At 34.7% G+C, this 14971-nt stretch overlaps 1 protein-coding gene and 1 long non-coding RNA gene across 4 annotated transcripts in view; one reads left to right on the top strand and one right to left on the bottom strand.

Moving 5' to 3' along the window:
• Window positions 1-32: 32 nt before the first annotated feature.
• The window catches only part of LOC140669800 (uncharacterized), an 88172-nt gene continuing 73233 nt past the window's right edge, over window positions 33-14971 (top strand). For both annotated transcript variants that reach the window (XR_012047408.1, XR_012047407.1), the window contains exons 1-2: window positions 33-110; window positions 3391-4082. This is a non-coding gene — a long non-coding RNA (uncharacterized lncRNA). The remainder of the gene's footprint in view (window positions 111-3390; window positions 4083-14971) is intronic.
• Window positions 102-3700, bottom strand: LOC140669799 (uncharacterized). 2 transcript variants are annotated; one of them, XM_072899918.1, is made up of 4 exons: window positions 3410-3679; window positions 2196-2870; window positions 1448-1486; window positions 102-1376 (listed from the first exon to the last, which is right to left on the bottom strand). In XM_072899918.1, exons 1-4 carry the CDS (start codon window positions 3677-3679, stop codon window positions 1344-1346), a joined length of 1017 nt encoding a protein of 338 aa, XP_072756019.1. In that variant the 3' UTR covers window positions 102-1343. The 2 variants fall into 2 exon arrangements, with proteins under 2 accessions (XP_072756019.1, XP_072756020.1); XM_072899919.1 differs by lacking the exons at window positions 102-1376; window positions 1448-1486 and having other exon boundaries at window positions 1532-2870; window positions 3410-3700.

A 14971-nucleotide genomic window follows, 5' to 3' on the forward strand; every position in this document is an offset into this window, starting at 1 on the left:
AAGACGAAGACGAAGACGAAGACGACGATGGACACGAATAATAGCCGCGAGCCGCGAGACGGCGCGGTGGCTACAGATAAAACGCTCGTGTCGAGGAGCGAGGAGTCGAGGTAACGTTTGCCATATGCCGGGCTGCTAGAAACCGGCTGTGATTTTTGCTGGTCAAACGCTGCTTGGCGCGCGTTTATACTTGTCGTGCTATTCGAGTACCACGTTCAATAGATTTGCATTCAATTCAATCGAAAAACTATATTGCGTGCGAAAAATATATTGCCAGTTCTTTTCTAAATTGCGAACAAAACATCACGAGAGTTGGACTCTTAATTACTACACTTGTTAGATTTATAATGAATCAGATTATAAATGTAATATTATTGAACCGCATATTTGAATATATATATATATACACTCTTTTATATAGAATATTTTAAATATTATTATACAAAATATATTTTTAAATAGCACATTAATAAAAATATGAAATATACATAATTCATCAGAGATATAGTTTCACACGGAGATTTTTCTGAGATATAAATAAAACGATAACGATAGTTAAAAGCAATCATATAAAATTAACATATATCAAAGCAAATAAAAAAAATCACCTCTTTTCAGTAAAATACATTAGCGCATTTGATGAATTATCAATTTCGACTTAGGAATAAATTTCTGTTGATATATCTTTAAATTTATTCATACTAAAAGCAAAGTTGTCATTCTGCGTGAAGTGATTAATTGTCGGATACAACCACAGTCGAGGAAGAACGTCGTCAGCGGAGCGCGAAACGTTTCTTGAACCGCGACTTCTCCGCCGCGAGGCGAGGCGAGAGACGAGGTGAGGTGAGGTGAGGTGAGGCGAAGCGAGAGACGTGGTGAGGTGAGGTGAGGTGAGGTGAGGTGAGGTGAGGTGAGGCGAGGCGAGGCGAGGTGAGGTGAGGTGAGGTGAGGTGAGGTGAGGTGAGGCGAGGTGAGGTGAGGCGAGGCGAGGCGAGGTGAGGTGAGACAAGGTGAGGTGAGGCGAGGCGAGAGGTTCCCGCCGTTTTTCTCCGCCGCGCTCCGTTGACGCCGCTCCATCGAAGCGGTTGCCACGCGGTGGGACGGTGGGACGTTACAGCCTATAGCGAGACCCAGCGCAAAAACGCAACCTTCGTGTTTAAAGCGAGACGAGAGGCATGCCACGGTGACGACCGTCGGGGCGCACCGTTGCACCTGCATCTCCTTGTTGCCCTGTTGGCACTCCTACCTTACTGATCTCTTACCGCGGGATACCGAGAATGCCCGCGAGCGTATAACGCGGCGACGAGAAGCCTGTCTTCCACCTTTTAAGAGATACTTTTCCATTACAGAGAGAGAAATCGCGATATGTAGCAGTTCTGAAATTAAAATGCTTTATTTCATGTTTTTCTTACATACGATTAGCATGATATACATTATTTGAACATACTTGATAAAGATGATGAAGAATATCTCGGAAACATATATCCTATAAATAAAAATATTGTTTTGTCAATCTTTTAAAAACTGTATACTTTTATAAAATGTATTTCAAACAAATTTGTAAGAGATTTCACGACACATTCTATATTAATAGTATACCATAGACATCAATTAACATAATTAATGAAAATAAATAAAGTCTCTTTCACTTTCATTACAACATAATTTAAAAAAATAATAAATAAATCTCAAATTTAAATAGTACGATTAAATACATATAAAAAAATATAAATGAGTAAACTCAAGTCAATACAACTAAAATATGAAAACAAAAATAGGAATTATCTTGTTAATACAAGACATAGAATAAAAACTACTAGAAAAAAAGGAAAAGAAATAAAAGTCATATGATTGAAAATAAAGTTATCGAAAAATTAAAAAAGAATACTGTCCAATACTAAACACTATACACATGTCCTATGTGTATGTATGCATGTTCGTGTATATTAAGTAAAGAATTAAAATATTTGTTATTTTGCTCAAGACGTGCACGAGGAGCACGAGGAGCACATAGAACACGAGGAAACGGTGGAGCCGGTGCTCCAACTCGTACTAGAGCTGCTTGTATCGGACCGTGACGACGGACTGGAACTCGGATCGCTCAGTAACGGTTGATGCAAGTTCTTCTCTATGTCGCGCCACTCGGACTCGAACGATAGCGTCGGTTTCGCATCTTGCGACGGTGGTTCACTTACGTCGCTATCGCTCTCGCTCAACGACGTTGATTTCACTCCCACTTCTGTTCGCACCTGATCCGGTGCAGGCAAATCGTAATTGATGGTCCTCACGCCGTACATGTCGCAAATGATTTTCCTGGGTCTTTTTGGTTCTTTCTGGACGCGATTAGAGACGCGAATTTTCCTCGGCTTGATCAATTCGAGATCCTCGAAGCTTATCCTTTTCAAGCGAGGAACAGTATATACGAAGCATGGGGCACCGGAAGAAGTCTGCGTGATCGCGGAAGAAATGTCACTATTCGAGGAATTGAATATTTGATCGAGCTTTTCGGTATTTATTTCGTTCTCTTCCACAAAAAATTCGGTTTCAAGAAAATTCGTGGCGTATAACGTCGAGCAACCGCTTTCCGATTCGCTCTTCTCGTCTTTGATACCTTCATCGATGTTGTTGTTCTCGTCAATTTGTTCTTCCTCGTAATGACATTCAAACGCATCGACCGATAAATTGCACGAATCCGTGTCGGAGGTCAGATCCACCTGAGGTGTGTAATAATATCGCGCGATGACATCCGGAACAGTCGTCAATGATTTATCGCCATCGCGTTTAGCAGCCGATACACTTGGCTCGTTCTCGCTGTCCGACACTGACAACAAGTCTATATTATTCGCTGATACATCATCTGTATTGTATACCTGTAAAAAAGATTTTCTTTTAATCGCGCGGCATTTATATCATTAATATTTTTCTTATTTTTGCCTTTATAAAAAATTATACATTGTACATATTTCGTGTGATTTTATATTAAATATTGTGCGATTGTGTCACTTTAATTATATATTTAAATGACAGATTAAATTTTATATGTGAAAATGTAATTATTTATATAAAATGAGATATAGTATTATATAAAATTAAAAATACGATATATCCGCTCAATCAGATTTTTATTTTTAATACGATAATTTGCTTAGATAATATTATCTGCTGTATCACATGACTTATTGTATATACATATTAATTTTAATTAAAAACAGAGAAGTTACTCAATCTTGATAAAAAAAAATGCATATATATATATATATATATATATATATATATATATATATGCATATATTTTTTGTTCTTTTTTTTATATAATATATTCGATATATCAACTGTTCTATAACTGCGAAAAGTGAAAAAATATATTTATTGTTTATTTTTGTTTTTCAGGTACTAGTCAGGAACTTACCTTTTTGATGGAGCTAAATGGGATGTCAATGTAACGCGAAATGGGTCTGTACCACGTATTACAGTTGCTGTGTACATTATGGAAATATACACGGTTGGGATAACTCTTGGATGGGCACTGGATCCAACCATGAGTGTCAACCAAGTTGCCGAATTCGCTGACGGGACGCAAAGTGGACGTGTTGCTACGATTGTTATCGATTGTTCGCGTCGACGACCAAGATACGGTGTCTTCGTCTTCCCTGTCAAACTCGCTCGCGTCGGAATACATTTAGAATAATAAGGAGGACACAAATTGCGACGAACACGACTACCGCAAAGGACAAAACAAACATACGCACGCACACGTGTACGTATGTACACAACACGTGCGCGTGCATCGACAACCGATATGTACATCGATAATCGACATCTAGCGGTGATATGCGTTATGACTGATGACTGATTACAGAGCCGTGCGATAAAGGACTCGACTCGCGTTCTCTATAGAGGGCATCCTAATTCATAAATCGCTTTGAACTTCAAACTCCAAATCAGTCTCATATTCGCATTCGTGCGCGATAGTGAATTAGTGTAATTAATTTGTGTATTTTACGCGATGTAACGACGCGGCTACAACGAATTAAGGCGATCCTTTCTTCGAACCGAGAAGAGGATATTTCTGTGATTTCAAGGTAAGAAAAATCTATTTGTCCTTGCTGATAAGCGGAATAATAATTTTGTATAAATGAATTGGCTACAGAATTATAGGTTAATACTGCGGGAAATAATTGTTTTAGGTTAGCTTAATCCCGCATACAAAAATATTAATACGTTAATATGTTTTTGTATAAGGCTTCTCATTATTAAAAAAAAAAAAAAAAAAACTCTTAGAGTATTTTATATAAAACGTAATATAAAATAGATATAAAATGCCAAGAGACCATTATTTTTTTTTCTTAGGATTATTGTACATTTTTATTCTTCAAGTTATGAAAGAAGATTAAGCGAAAGAAAATTGCTACTTTTTCAATCTTCAAATTTCATTATCTCTTTGTAAAACATAGTATGAATTTATTTTACATTCTCAATTTAGAATTTTTACGCAGGACTGTTTGTTTCCTCTTTTTTGTCGCCTAAATATTTGTTAGAAGCTGCTCGCTCTCGCGTTTTTCAAATGCCCAAGGTTTTTACAAAAGAGGTCAGGAGGTCTTGCTGACCAAGACGGACGTTTTTTTATCCATTTTTTTCCGGAAAGAACATGGATAGAATACGTAATGCAATACGATCGGCGCGCATCCCGATGCGTGCACGGCTTATTATTCCTGACCGTGTGTGCATACTTTATTATTCGCGACGTATCTCGAGAATGCTCGCGGTGATCCCACTGAAAACTCTAGATTCTTGCCTTATTCCATATGTTCTTTTTTTTTTCTCAGCCGCTTTTCATGAAATTCTTTATTTTCGATCGTCTTAAAATATGTAAAGAATACGCAACAGCTGCTGGGGTTATTTGACACGTGGGCATTGTTAATTTTCTATATATTTATTCATTTTTTTATCTGTACCTCTTTTTGGCCAATTTTCCATATGAGCTATTTATTTTTATATGTATTAAACATATTTGTATGTATGTTTTTATATACGGATATTTATTATTTATTCTACATAATTAAAAAAAAAGAATTTCTTGCTTAGAATTTATTCGTTGCATGAAAATTTAGTGAAAAATATTCAAAGTGGCATAAAAAATTTTTAATAAAATATATTAAAATATACAAAGAGAATTGAAATATATGCACACACACACACACACATTTTCTTTAATACATTTTCTTACAATATTCTTATGTTATTTTAAATATATTTTTTTAGAATTTTTGCGAAACAAGTAAGCTCTGAGCAAAAAAAATAAATTTTTTAATTTATATTTATTATTTATTCTATATAATTAACAAAAAAGAATTTCTTGCTTAGAATTTATTCGTTGCATGAAAATTTAGTGAAAAATATTCAAAGTGGCATAAAAAATTTTTAATAAAATATATTAAAATATACAAAGAGAATTGAAATATATGCACACACACACACACACTTTCTTTAATACATTTTCTTACAATATTCTTATGTTATTTTAAATATATTTTTTTAGAATTTTTGCGAAACAAGTAAGCTCTGAGCAAAGAAAAAATAAATTTTTTAATTATATAGAATCTATAATGTAATAAATAAGATGTATGATATTGCTTTTTAAATAAGTTTCAATACTTGATCTTATTGACTGTGTTTTATTTATCTAATGGCTAAGAAAATTAAAATATCTGATGAAAAGAAGTCTGTTGCGATATACTTTATAGAAATGCAATATAATATATTTTATAGAGAAAATTCTTGACACATCTTTAGGCAAATAATCTCATTCGGATTGTGTTAAAGATTAAATTGTAAGTCCGTGCCAGACTGCTCTATTTCTCCCTTTTATTATTAGGCATTTACATACGATGATCTCGTCTATAGAAAGTAATAACGATACTAGAAAAGTCTATCCATACAATGATCGATCTTTCTTTTCGTGACTATTACTCTTGAACAAAATATTCACCTCCACCTTTTTTCATGGATACTTCTTTGCTAAGAATCCTTCTGTATTATTTACAAATTTTCTTTTTGTCTCGTTTCTTGACAGCCCATTATTGCTGCGTATACTTAAAAGATCTTTTTATAATAGAAGAATGCGTAAGAGAATCTATGTTTATTTAATGAGAACTTTAAAGTATTTTTAATTACATTTGATATTGAAAGTTAATCAAAATCTTTCCTCCTTTTAAATTACATGCAAACGCGTTGTTTTTTATTCCGGTTGTAAAAAGAAAGAGAGAAAGAGAACAGTGGATTTGTGTAAGATTTGAGGAAGAGCTCGATATTGTAAGAACGACAAAAAAAAAAGAAAAAAAAAGAACGATAGGCGGTCTAACGTGAACATCTTGTAACTCGAGAATTTTTCGGACCTTTGATTTCGTAACGCGAGGGAGTAGTTCTTTATTCGTGGATCCGTTTGTAATGGTGTGCGAATACGGTTGTGTGGCGGATATGGAGGTTTCCTCATTCTTCTCCTCTCTCGTTGGAACGGTCATATCAGAGTTCCTTCGATTTTATATAACCACTGAGAATGGTGTCTTACGTTGGTATCTAAAAATAGCAGCCACATGAGATTGAGCATTAAATATTACAAAAATAGGCGCGAATGCTTAAGCGTCAAGTGTGTAGCGTATTCTCGTTGAGTTTACTTCAATAAGGATGGCGCTTCTTGTATAGAATAGACTTCGTTTTCGTATTCACGAGCTAAACGGGTCTTACTTACACATGCTTGCTTATTCTATTCTCCTCAAGAGTAATAAAGAACTAGTAAGAAGTACCGGATACGAGAGATAGGAGAGATACCGACATAGTGATCCTCGAACGCGCGCAAAAATTCCTCCATGTCGAATACTTGATGCGCGCGCGTTCACGCCTGAGTTGTCTCTTCGCCACGTTGCCTGCATTCGCGGAATCCGTCGTGAGAGGAAATGTAGTAAAAGGAAATGTAAAAAGACCCGGTCCCGGGGAATTTATAGTTTAAAAGGATTTGCGCGCAACACACGCGAGAAAGAGGTCCGTGACGACGTGGATGACGAAGGGACGGCGAGAGGAAGGGAGGAAAAACCATGCGGGAAGAAACGCAAAAGGAGGAGAAGGATGATGAGGACTATCGAAGCGAGGTTCGCGCTGCTTGTGACGATGGCAATGTTGATGGTAGTGGTTGACGGTGGTGGTGATGGTGATGGTGGTGATGGCGATGGCGGTGATGGTGGTGGTTTGGACCGTTAGTTGGCCCCAGCGCCAGCGGGAGCGTTGTCCGGGCACTGCGCGTTACTATATTCCCCATCCTCTTTCTCTTCCCTTCCCTCTTTTACCACCACATTTCTCTTCTCTTACACGACGGGTTCTCTCCCTCTCTCTCCCTCTCTCTCTCTCTCTCTCTCTCTCTCTCTTTCTCTCTCTCTCTCTCTCTCTCTCTCTCTCTCTCTCTCTTTCTCTCTCTCTCTCTCTCTCTATCTATCTATCTATCTATCTATCTTTCTTTCTTTCTTTCTATCTCCCTGTTTCTCTCTTCTCTCTATATCTCTCGGTCAAGCCCGCATTCATTCTACCACGGATTTCCCCGTGCCGGACGACCCTTCCGCGCCGCGTCGATGAACCAATATGGCCGTTGGGGGGTCCGGAGGCCGGTGCCATCTTCCTCCGTCGCATTGATAAAAAGGCGCACCAGCCACGAAGAATCTGCGTTTTGCACTCTTTAATCCCCAGCTATTCGCCGTATCCCCATACTTGATTTTATCCGAGGAATTCGCTCATTCGAGGAAGACATCCAGACTATCCGTCTGGTTTCTCGATTGATTCGAACGAGGCTTCTAGAAGCGTTCATTCGATCTTTAATTTTCTGTTCTTGGAACATTTATATATCTATAAAATTTATAATAAAATATCCATAAGAAAATTGAACGAATTAAAACTCTTTTTTATTTAAAGATATTTTGGCATAACGAATAGATATTTCGATTTATTTTTACATCTATTTTTAATTTTTATAATTATTTATTTAAGGAAAGAGGTATAAGAATAAAAAATACCTTTTCCCGCAGACGCTCGTATTTAGACGCGTTATGTTTCTATATATTTTGCGCATTATTAGTATTATATAATATATATCATATAATTATTTATATACGAAAATGCAAAACACAAATTCCACAATGGTTAAATCTTTTGTCATCACTTGTAAAATAATTTGACATTGAGAAGAGCACATTTTTCACTGTGATTTAAAATTGGAAATTTTCTTCCTATGTTTTCTCAAATTAAATGTTTTTTCAAATTTATATTGCTCATAAACCTTAAAAAAGCACTAAACAAGTCTTTTAGTCTAAAATAACAATAATGACTATTTACAGTAAATTTAAAATGCCAACAGAGAGTACTTACTAACAATCATTCGTATTCGTTTAGAAAATTGACCTTGTAAGAAAAATCATGAAATTCTAAAGAAAGAGCTTTTCTTTCACAAAAAAAAACTTTCTTTTCACACAATATATCTTATAAACGTATAGTATGTCTATATATATAGATGACACATGATACACTTACACGTGAATGTATTATCTCATTAATATAGTGCGCATTAATCTCGCATAAATTTATTAGAATTTAAAGTCAATAATTCCTAGAAGTAAGATATATATATATATATATAATATATATCTTAGGACATAATTGAATTATCGACTTAATATGTTGATTAATAAAATCAGCAATTAAGCTTATTAAATTTCCCAATTATCTCTTATGTATTTAACTCAACTTTAATTTTAGAAAAATTTCTCTTCAATAAACTATTTGTGCAATACTAAAGGTATATAGCCGAAGATACTTGCAGAGAGACGAATTGATTGAAGCACATGATACTCGCACTAAACAGTTTCACCGCGAAAGAACAATGTAATATGTATAATTATTGGCTCGAATGTTCATTTCGAGACTGTTGACGAAACGACATTGTTAAACGAACTGAGTGCCGACTTGATCGCTGGGCCAGTGGGTCCCCTCGTCTGCTTCTCTCTGCAAGGATAACAGTTCACGGGTGTACCGTTCACGCTAACGTTATCCGCGCCGTTTTAACATCGCATCTCCAACTTCGTCATGATAATCGAAAGTAAGAAAGTGAATACCTGAATGGGTGAATGCGGCCGCGAGCAAACGCAAACAAAAATTATTGAATTCGTCAAAAATTGACCAGTGCTGACCGCAATCGCCGATTTTATTCACTAATATCATAGCTCGAGAAATAAATTATGTCTCTGCTGAATATATTATTATCAAGTTTTTTTTTTTGTATTTAATTCCAGAAATATCATTAATCCGCGCGTATATGTATATTTCCGAATATATTAATTAATTATTTCTACATACGAATCGCATATAGCTGAAAGAAATATGTGTAACTTATGGACTTGAACTTTAGAAAACATAAAGATTGAAAATGATGATTTATTAATGACGAGCTATCGACTCTTTTATGCATGATGCAGTAATTTATTACAGACCTAATATTATTATTTAGAGACGCATTTATATTATTTATATTATTTACGCATTTTCCGACAGACTAAATCTATAGTTATTTTGGCGCACACAATTTTACAGACACGTGTCTGCGATGATGACAAATTGCTAGACTAGAAATTGAGATCGCGCAAACGAAGGAATTCTACGTTACGAATGGATACGTTAGATCGGTTGGCGGATAACGATCGTAGAAACGCGCTACGCGGAATAATCTCCGTCATTCGTGCGTTGAACCTTTGCGATGTGACCTTGTTAAAGAAACGGCTAACGGGGACACATTAGATCGCGATACCGATATAACGATCCAATTCAAATGGACGGCGTGCCCTTGACACGTGTGCAAATAGCGAATGGTGACAGCTCGAGCCTCGATCGCGAAATAGATATAGCTAAATCGATAAAACGATGAGATAAAACAGACTTGTTGTCACACCTTGACCCTTGTGCGCGTCTACTTCGACTGATACGACAACTTTGTCCTTGACCTTTCCATATAGAATTGTCTTATTAACATCAGTTATACTTTAGAAGAATAATTTTGCAATTGTATATATAGCAATTATCATTAAGAGACAATTCTTGCAGTCTTGTCAATGAAACATTTACGTAATAGTCGAATGTACGGTATTTATTGTACAATTTTCGGTCATCATCATCTCGGTACATCTTGGCGGAAAATCGCCGTCGATTTCTCTCAACTTTAGTTCTACTTTAGATCGTTTGTTACGTTAGATCCAAATATACGGCTTGACGACCTCATAAGCGAGAAGTCGGACTTACGACTCGATGGAAGGTTGCCCGTTAGCCGGGTGATACACAAGCTCCGGCAAAAGCGCCGGGAGGCGCATCTTCTCGCGCCGACGAAAGTAGGATCGCGCTCGATTTTCACTCTCCGTGTTTTCGATTACATAAGTAGCCGTTGAACGCGAAGACGCGGCTTACGGTTTAATAAAACAGTTATGTTCGCTTACATTCGCGCCGCTGAGTAACGTCAAGTGTACTCGTTGACTCCTCCTTCGGGACGCGACGACTTTATCGGAATAATGTATCGAGTACACATTGCGTTGATCGGCACCCTACGAGACGTGTCTCCCATTAATTTACGTACATGATGTAGTTACGTTTACAAAGTTACGCCAATAGGGTAAACTAGGATATGATGGCCATAGGCTGTAATTTTTTCAATAATCGCTACACAGTGCGCTTTTTTAGTCATTATCAAAGATAATCGATATTTACATTATATTAGTTTATGTGCATACATTATTCGAAATGACGATATTGTGAATCTTATATCATATTTTTACTTTTGACTACCTGCAAAGTTTTTCATTTGTCCACTAAAAACTGTTATAACGTCGAATAAATTACAGTTAAGCTATCGTAATCGACCTTAGACATATTATAAAGATATGTAAATTGTTATATGACCTATAATTTTTATTTTTGTTTTCACTATTTTTTTATAAATATTATAGTCATCTTTTCCTTAAAAGTTGGGGATAAGATGACCAATGCTTATGTTGTACTATTTTGATAATACAAAATTTCTATTAAATATTTTCCTTTTAATTTCGATAATATTACGTAATTTAAGCTTCAGGGAAGATAATATGCCAAACACTATTTTAAAATAACAAAAATAAAAATATGTTTTTTGCATTTTACAAAACTATGGCCATCTTACCCGAGTTTACCCTATGGATAGATTAGTGAAACGTTAATTAATAGAAATTAATGCGAGAAATTAAGTCGCGAGAGTTCGAGATGCATATAGTCAATTACGTATTATTATACATATTATAATTGCTCCAACGAGGATAATTTTTTTTAACGGGATATGTTGAAAATTGCATTTATATTTTACCGTATATAACAAAACGAGTTCCAATGGATTCGGTACTAGATTCGGACTCTAGGTCTAATTTTATCGCGAGATCATCCTTGTCGTTGCTAATATGTAATTTATTATTCACGGCTTCCCTAAGGGCTAATATCCCGAGGTCCCTTGCTAAACGGTGGATACTTTCGTTCATTGTGTCCTTGGGAAGGTTGAACGCACATCTGACGATCTGGGGGATTACCTTACCGTATGCGTAACATGCGGTGTGACACGATACGTTCCGTTAGAACGACCCTACTGACTCGATTTGCTGGCGCCAACAAACAAGTGCAACCAACTCGAAGCGAGCAATTGCATATTGCGATGATAAAATCTATATATTCATTGATTATTATTTTATTAAGTTTAATAATAAAGTAATGAGTATATAGATTTTATTATATAATTTATTTTCAACTCGTCTTAAATTCATGTTTAAAAAATGAAAATTTGATGTTAGAAAGAATACAAAAATTTTTTTACATTTTTCTTGTAAATACGTAGATGTAAAATTAGCAGATGTAAATTTAGAAGTAAACGTTCCAGTTGGTTTGTACTAATATAAATAAAAAAATTTACATTTGAATCTACATTTGACCTATACTTTCATGTAATATTTTAAATATGATTATATGAGTGTCTATTCTCTGGAAAAACATAAAAACCTAGAATTCTCAAGGATTTCTTTTGTATCTGGAAAAGTCAGAGAAGTCTTATAAAATTTTATTGGGATTTAGGGAATTCTTTCGAAAATTCTTTTTTTTTTCATAATTTTGCTTTTCATCTTGTAAACAGTCAGCCGTGTGTGTGTGAAACTGCGTGAATTTCACTTGGTAGAAATTCATTAAGATATTTATTTTGAGAGTTTTGGCTTTATTTTTAATATTATAGTTCTTGATTAAATAATTCTAGTTATTAAACAAAAAATGGTATAAAATGAGACCGAGTTCACGTTGCGTTTTTTCCGCTGACGATTCTTTAAGCATTTCTTACCAGATTTTAAGTGCTTGAAAATTCTATTCAAATAATTCTATAAAGAGTTTTATTTGTAAAAATTATTAGAATATTAATTAAACAAATCGAGATATATAAATACCGAGGTGAGACGCTCATATCTTCGCTCTATAATAAATTAATCGTGCATATATAGAAGGCGTCATTAATGTTTTTACAAATACATTTATGCATACATCAATATACATTTCATTGCGATCTAACAGATTTCATTTATCAATATAATATATGTATCGAAATCGGGAATGTCGTACAAAATGTCGCGAGTGTTTTGTGTGCTTTTAAAGATCAATGAAGAATTAGAAGATAAGCGAGCTTTGTAGGAACAATCAAATAATTTATTTATAAGGTATAGTTTTTTTATTACGTATTATTCACGAAATTAATTTTTTTATTCAGCTCAATCTGACCAAATACATGTAAAAGTGTAGAATGTTACTTTTCAAATGCTTCTTTACCGAACTCGATGCGATAATTATTCGCTGAGCTGCAAATTGAAGAAGAAAAAGAGCGTTTTTAATTAAATTTGGAATAACTCAGCGAATAATTATCGCATCGAGTTCGGTGAAAAAGCATTTTAAAGGTAATACTTCATTCTTTTATGTGCATTTGGTTCCATTGGGCTGCGATATCTGATTCAGGCCATGCACCGCCCCAAACTCGGACCTTTAATAATCAATTTTACATTCTCTCACTTCGTTATACGCTATTTTGAAAAGACTGGCCGAACATAATTGCCATTAAAATATTCTTAAAGTAGACATTAAAAGTTTTATTTTGCATTTTTACACATATTTTTATCATCATTATTTACCAAGTTATGATCATTTAAAATTTGGTGAATTTTTCCCACATTTTAAGTGTACCGCTTTTTTTGGGACTGAGTGTATATAAATTTTTTTATTTATATATTAATATCTTAACATATATAATGCTAAATGTGAACATGCATATATTCTTTATAACTTTTAATAACAAAGAAATGAAAATTTTATACAAGTGAAAAAAGCTTATGAAAGTTATTCATTGTCAATTTCTTTAATACATTTACAAATCTTCACACTTAAGAGGGTCTGTGTTTCTCCTTCGTATGAATTAAAAAAAAAATCTTGAAAACATTCTTTTTACTTGGAATTTTGAACAAAAATACTTAGAAAATCAGGAAATTTGTAGAGAATTTTTTTACAAGATTTGCGTAGACACTCTGATAATGTTTAGTTGTTTTTAATATATTTCTAAATTTCATGATTTGCTTATTCAAAGATTATCCAGATTTTAATGTGATATAAAAAAAGTAAATACACTTGAATAAGATGTTAGAAGATATGTTAGAAGACATACTATGTTAGATGGATATTTATTTATCTCGATTAATATCGAACCTATTAAATGTGTATGGATTAATTTAAGCATCTACGAGAAATGTTACTTGCTTATTATTTATTTATTGAACACTGAGTATCCTTAAAAATCCTTTTCTCTTTAATTAATTATTTTTATCAGTATTAATATGCCTGTATATCACGATCTTAGTGTAAAATATCTTTTTTTAAGAATCTATTATTCGTCGAGAAGTAAAGAAAAAAAAATCCGAAACCGGCACTATTTCTTTTACCGGAAGAAGTAGCCTCGCCCAAGTAGACATAATACTTGTCAAATACTAAAAGCTCGCAGAGATTTCTTCTAAATAATTGCCGGTTTGTCGTGTAAATACTCGACGCATGCACACGCATGCACACGTATACATTTGTCCTGTTCGTCTAACGGTGTTCGGGTTGTAACATTCGGCGATTAGCTAACTCTGATTACGTAATGACAGTTACGTAACGCGGCAACATAATCTGTAAAAGTATTACAGCTGTGGAATAAATATTTCAAGTCAGTCCCTCTCTCCGTCGTAATTTCTTTTTCACTTCTTTTTCATCGTGTCGTCTCTCTGTCGTAGGAGCGACCCAAGAGACGGATTATTCTCGAATTCTCACCCACAGCCTTGACCCAGAGAACCCAGGTGAACCTCACCGAATTTTTTTCCTTCGTGAAACAACGGATCGCGAATAAAAATATTGCCCACACTTGGATGGATTTTTTAAAAGAAATAAATCCATGTTGTACTGAAAGAGGGAACATGTAATTCGTAAATCGCTATTTATAAAAATTTATAATTTGACAGTTTTTTTTTTTAATATATATATATATATATATATATAGTGAACACAGCTTATTATTTGATTACATTCGGGTGCATCTCTTTGCGCATCAGGGTACGACGATAAGCTGCGAGACTCGGTGAAAATTGTATTACCAATATTATCTAACGATGGAAAGTAGCGCAAGGCCGCTTTCTTCTTACTCAACCGACTATTACACCTGAACACTGTAACACGCCGGCAAGCTCTTTCTCTTTTCGAACCGTCGCCTGTCCGCGGAAGCGAGAAATTAATGCGGTCGTCGAAGAATCGTTCCTCACGAGGAGAAGAAACGCATGGAAAAGTGGATTTTCACTCTCGAATGCCTTTTTAAATCTTA

The sequence above is a fragment of the Anoplolepis gracilipes genome, chromosome 9 (genome assembly GCF_047496725.1).
Source record: "Anoplolepis gracilipes chromosome 9, ASM4749672v1, whole genome shotgun sequence".
Taxonomy (NCBI): Eukaryota; Metazoa; Arthropoda; class Insecta; order Hymenoptera; family Formicidae; genus Anoplolepis; species Anoplolepis gracilipes.

What these genes read in the sequence shown, in the direction of transcription:
- LOC140669799 (XM_072899919.1), bottom strand. Translation starts at nt 3,679, where the DNA reads ATGTATTCCGACGCGAGCGAGTTTGACAGGGAAGACGAAGACACCGTA. An exon ending in CATTTAGCTCCATCAAAAAG is followed by an intron (nt 2,871 to 3,409) that starts GTAAGTTCCTGA and finishes TCTTTTTTACAG; the next exon opens with GTATACAATACAGATGATGT.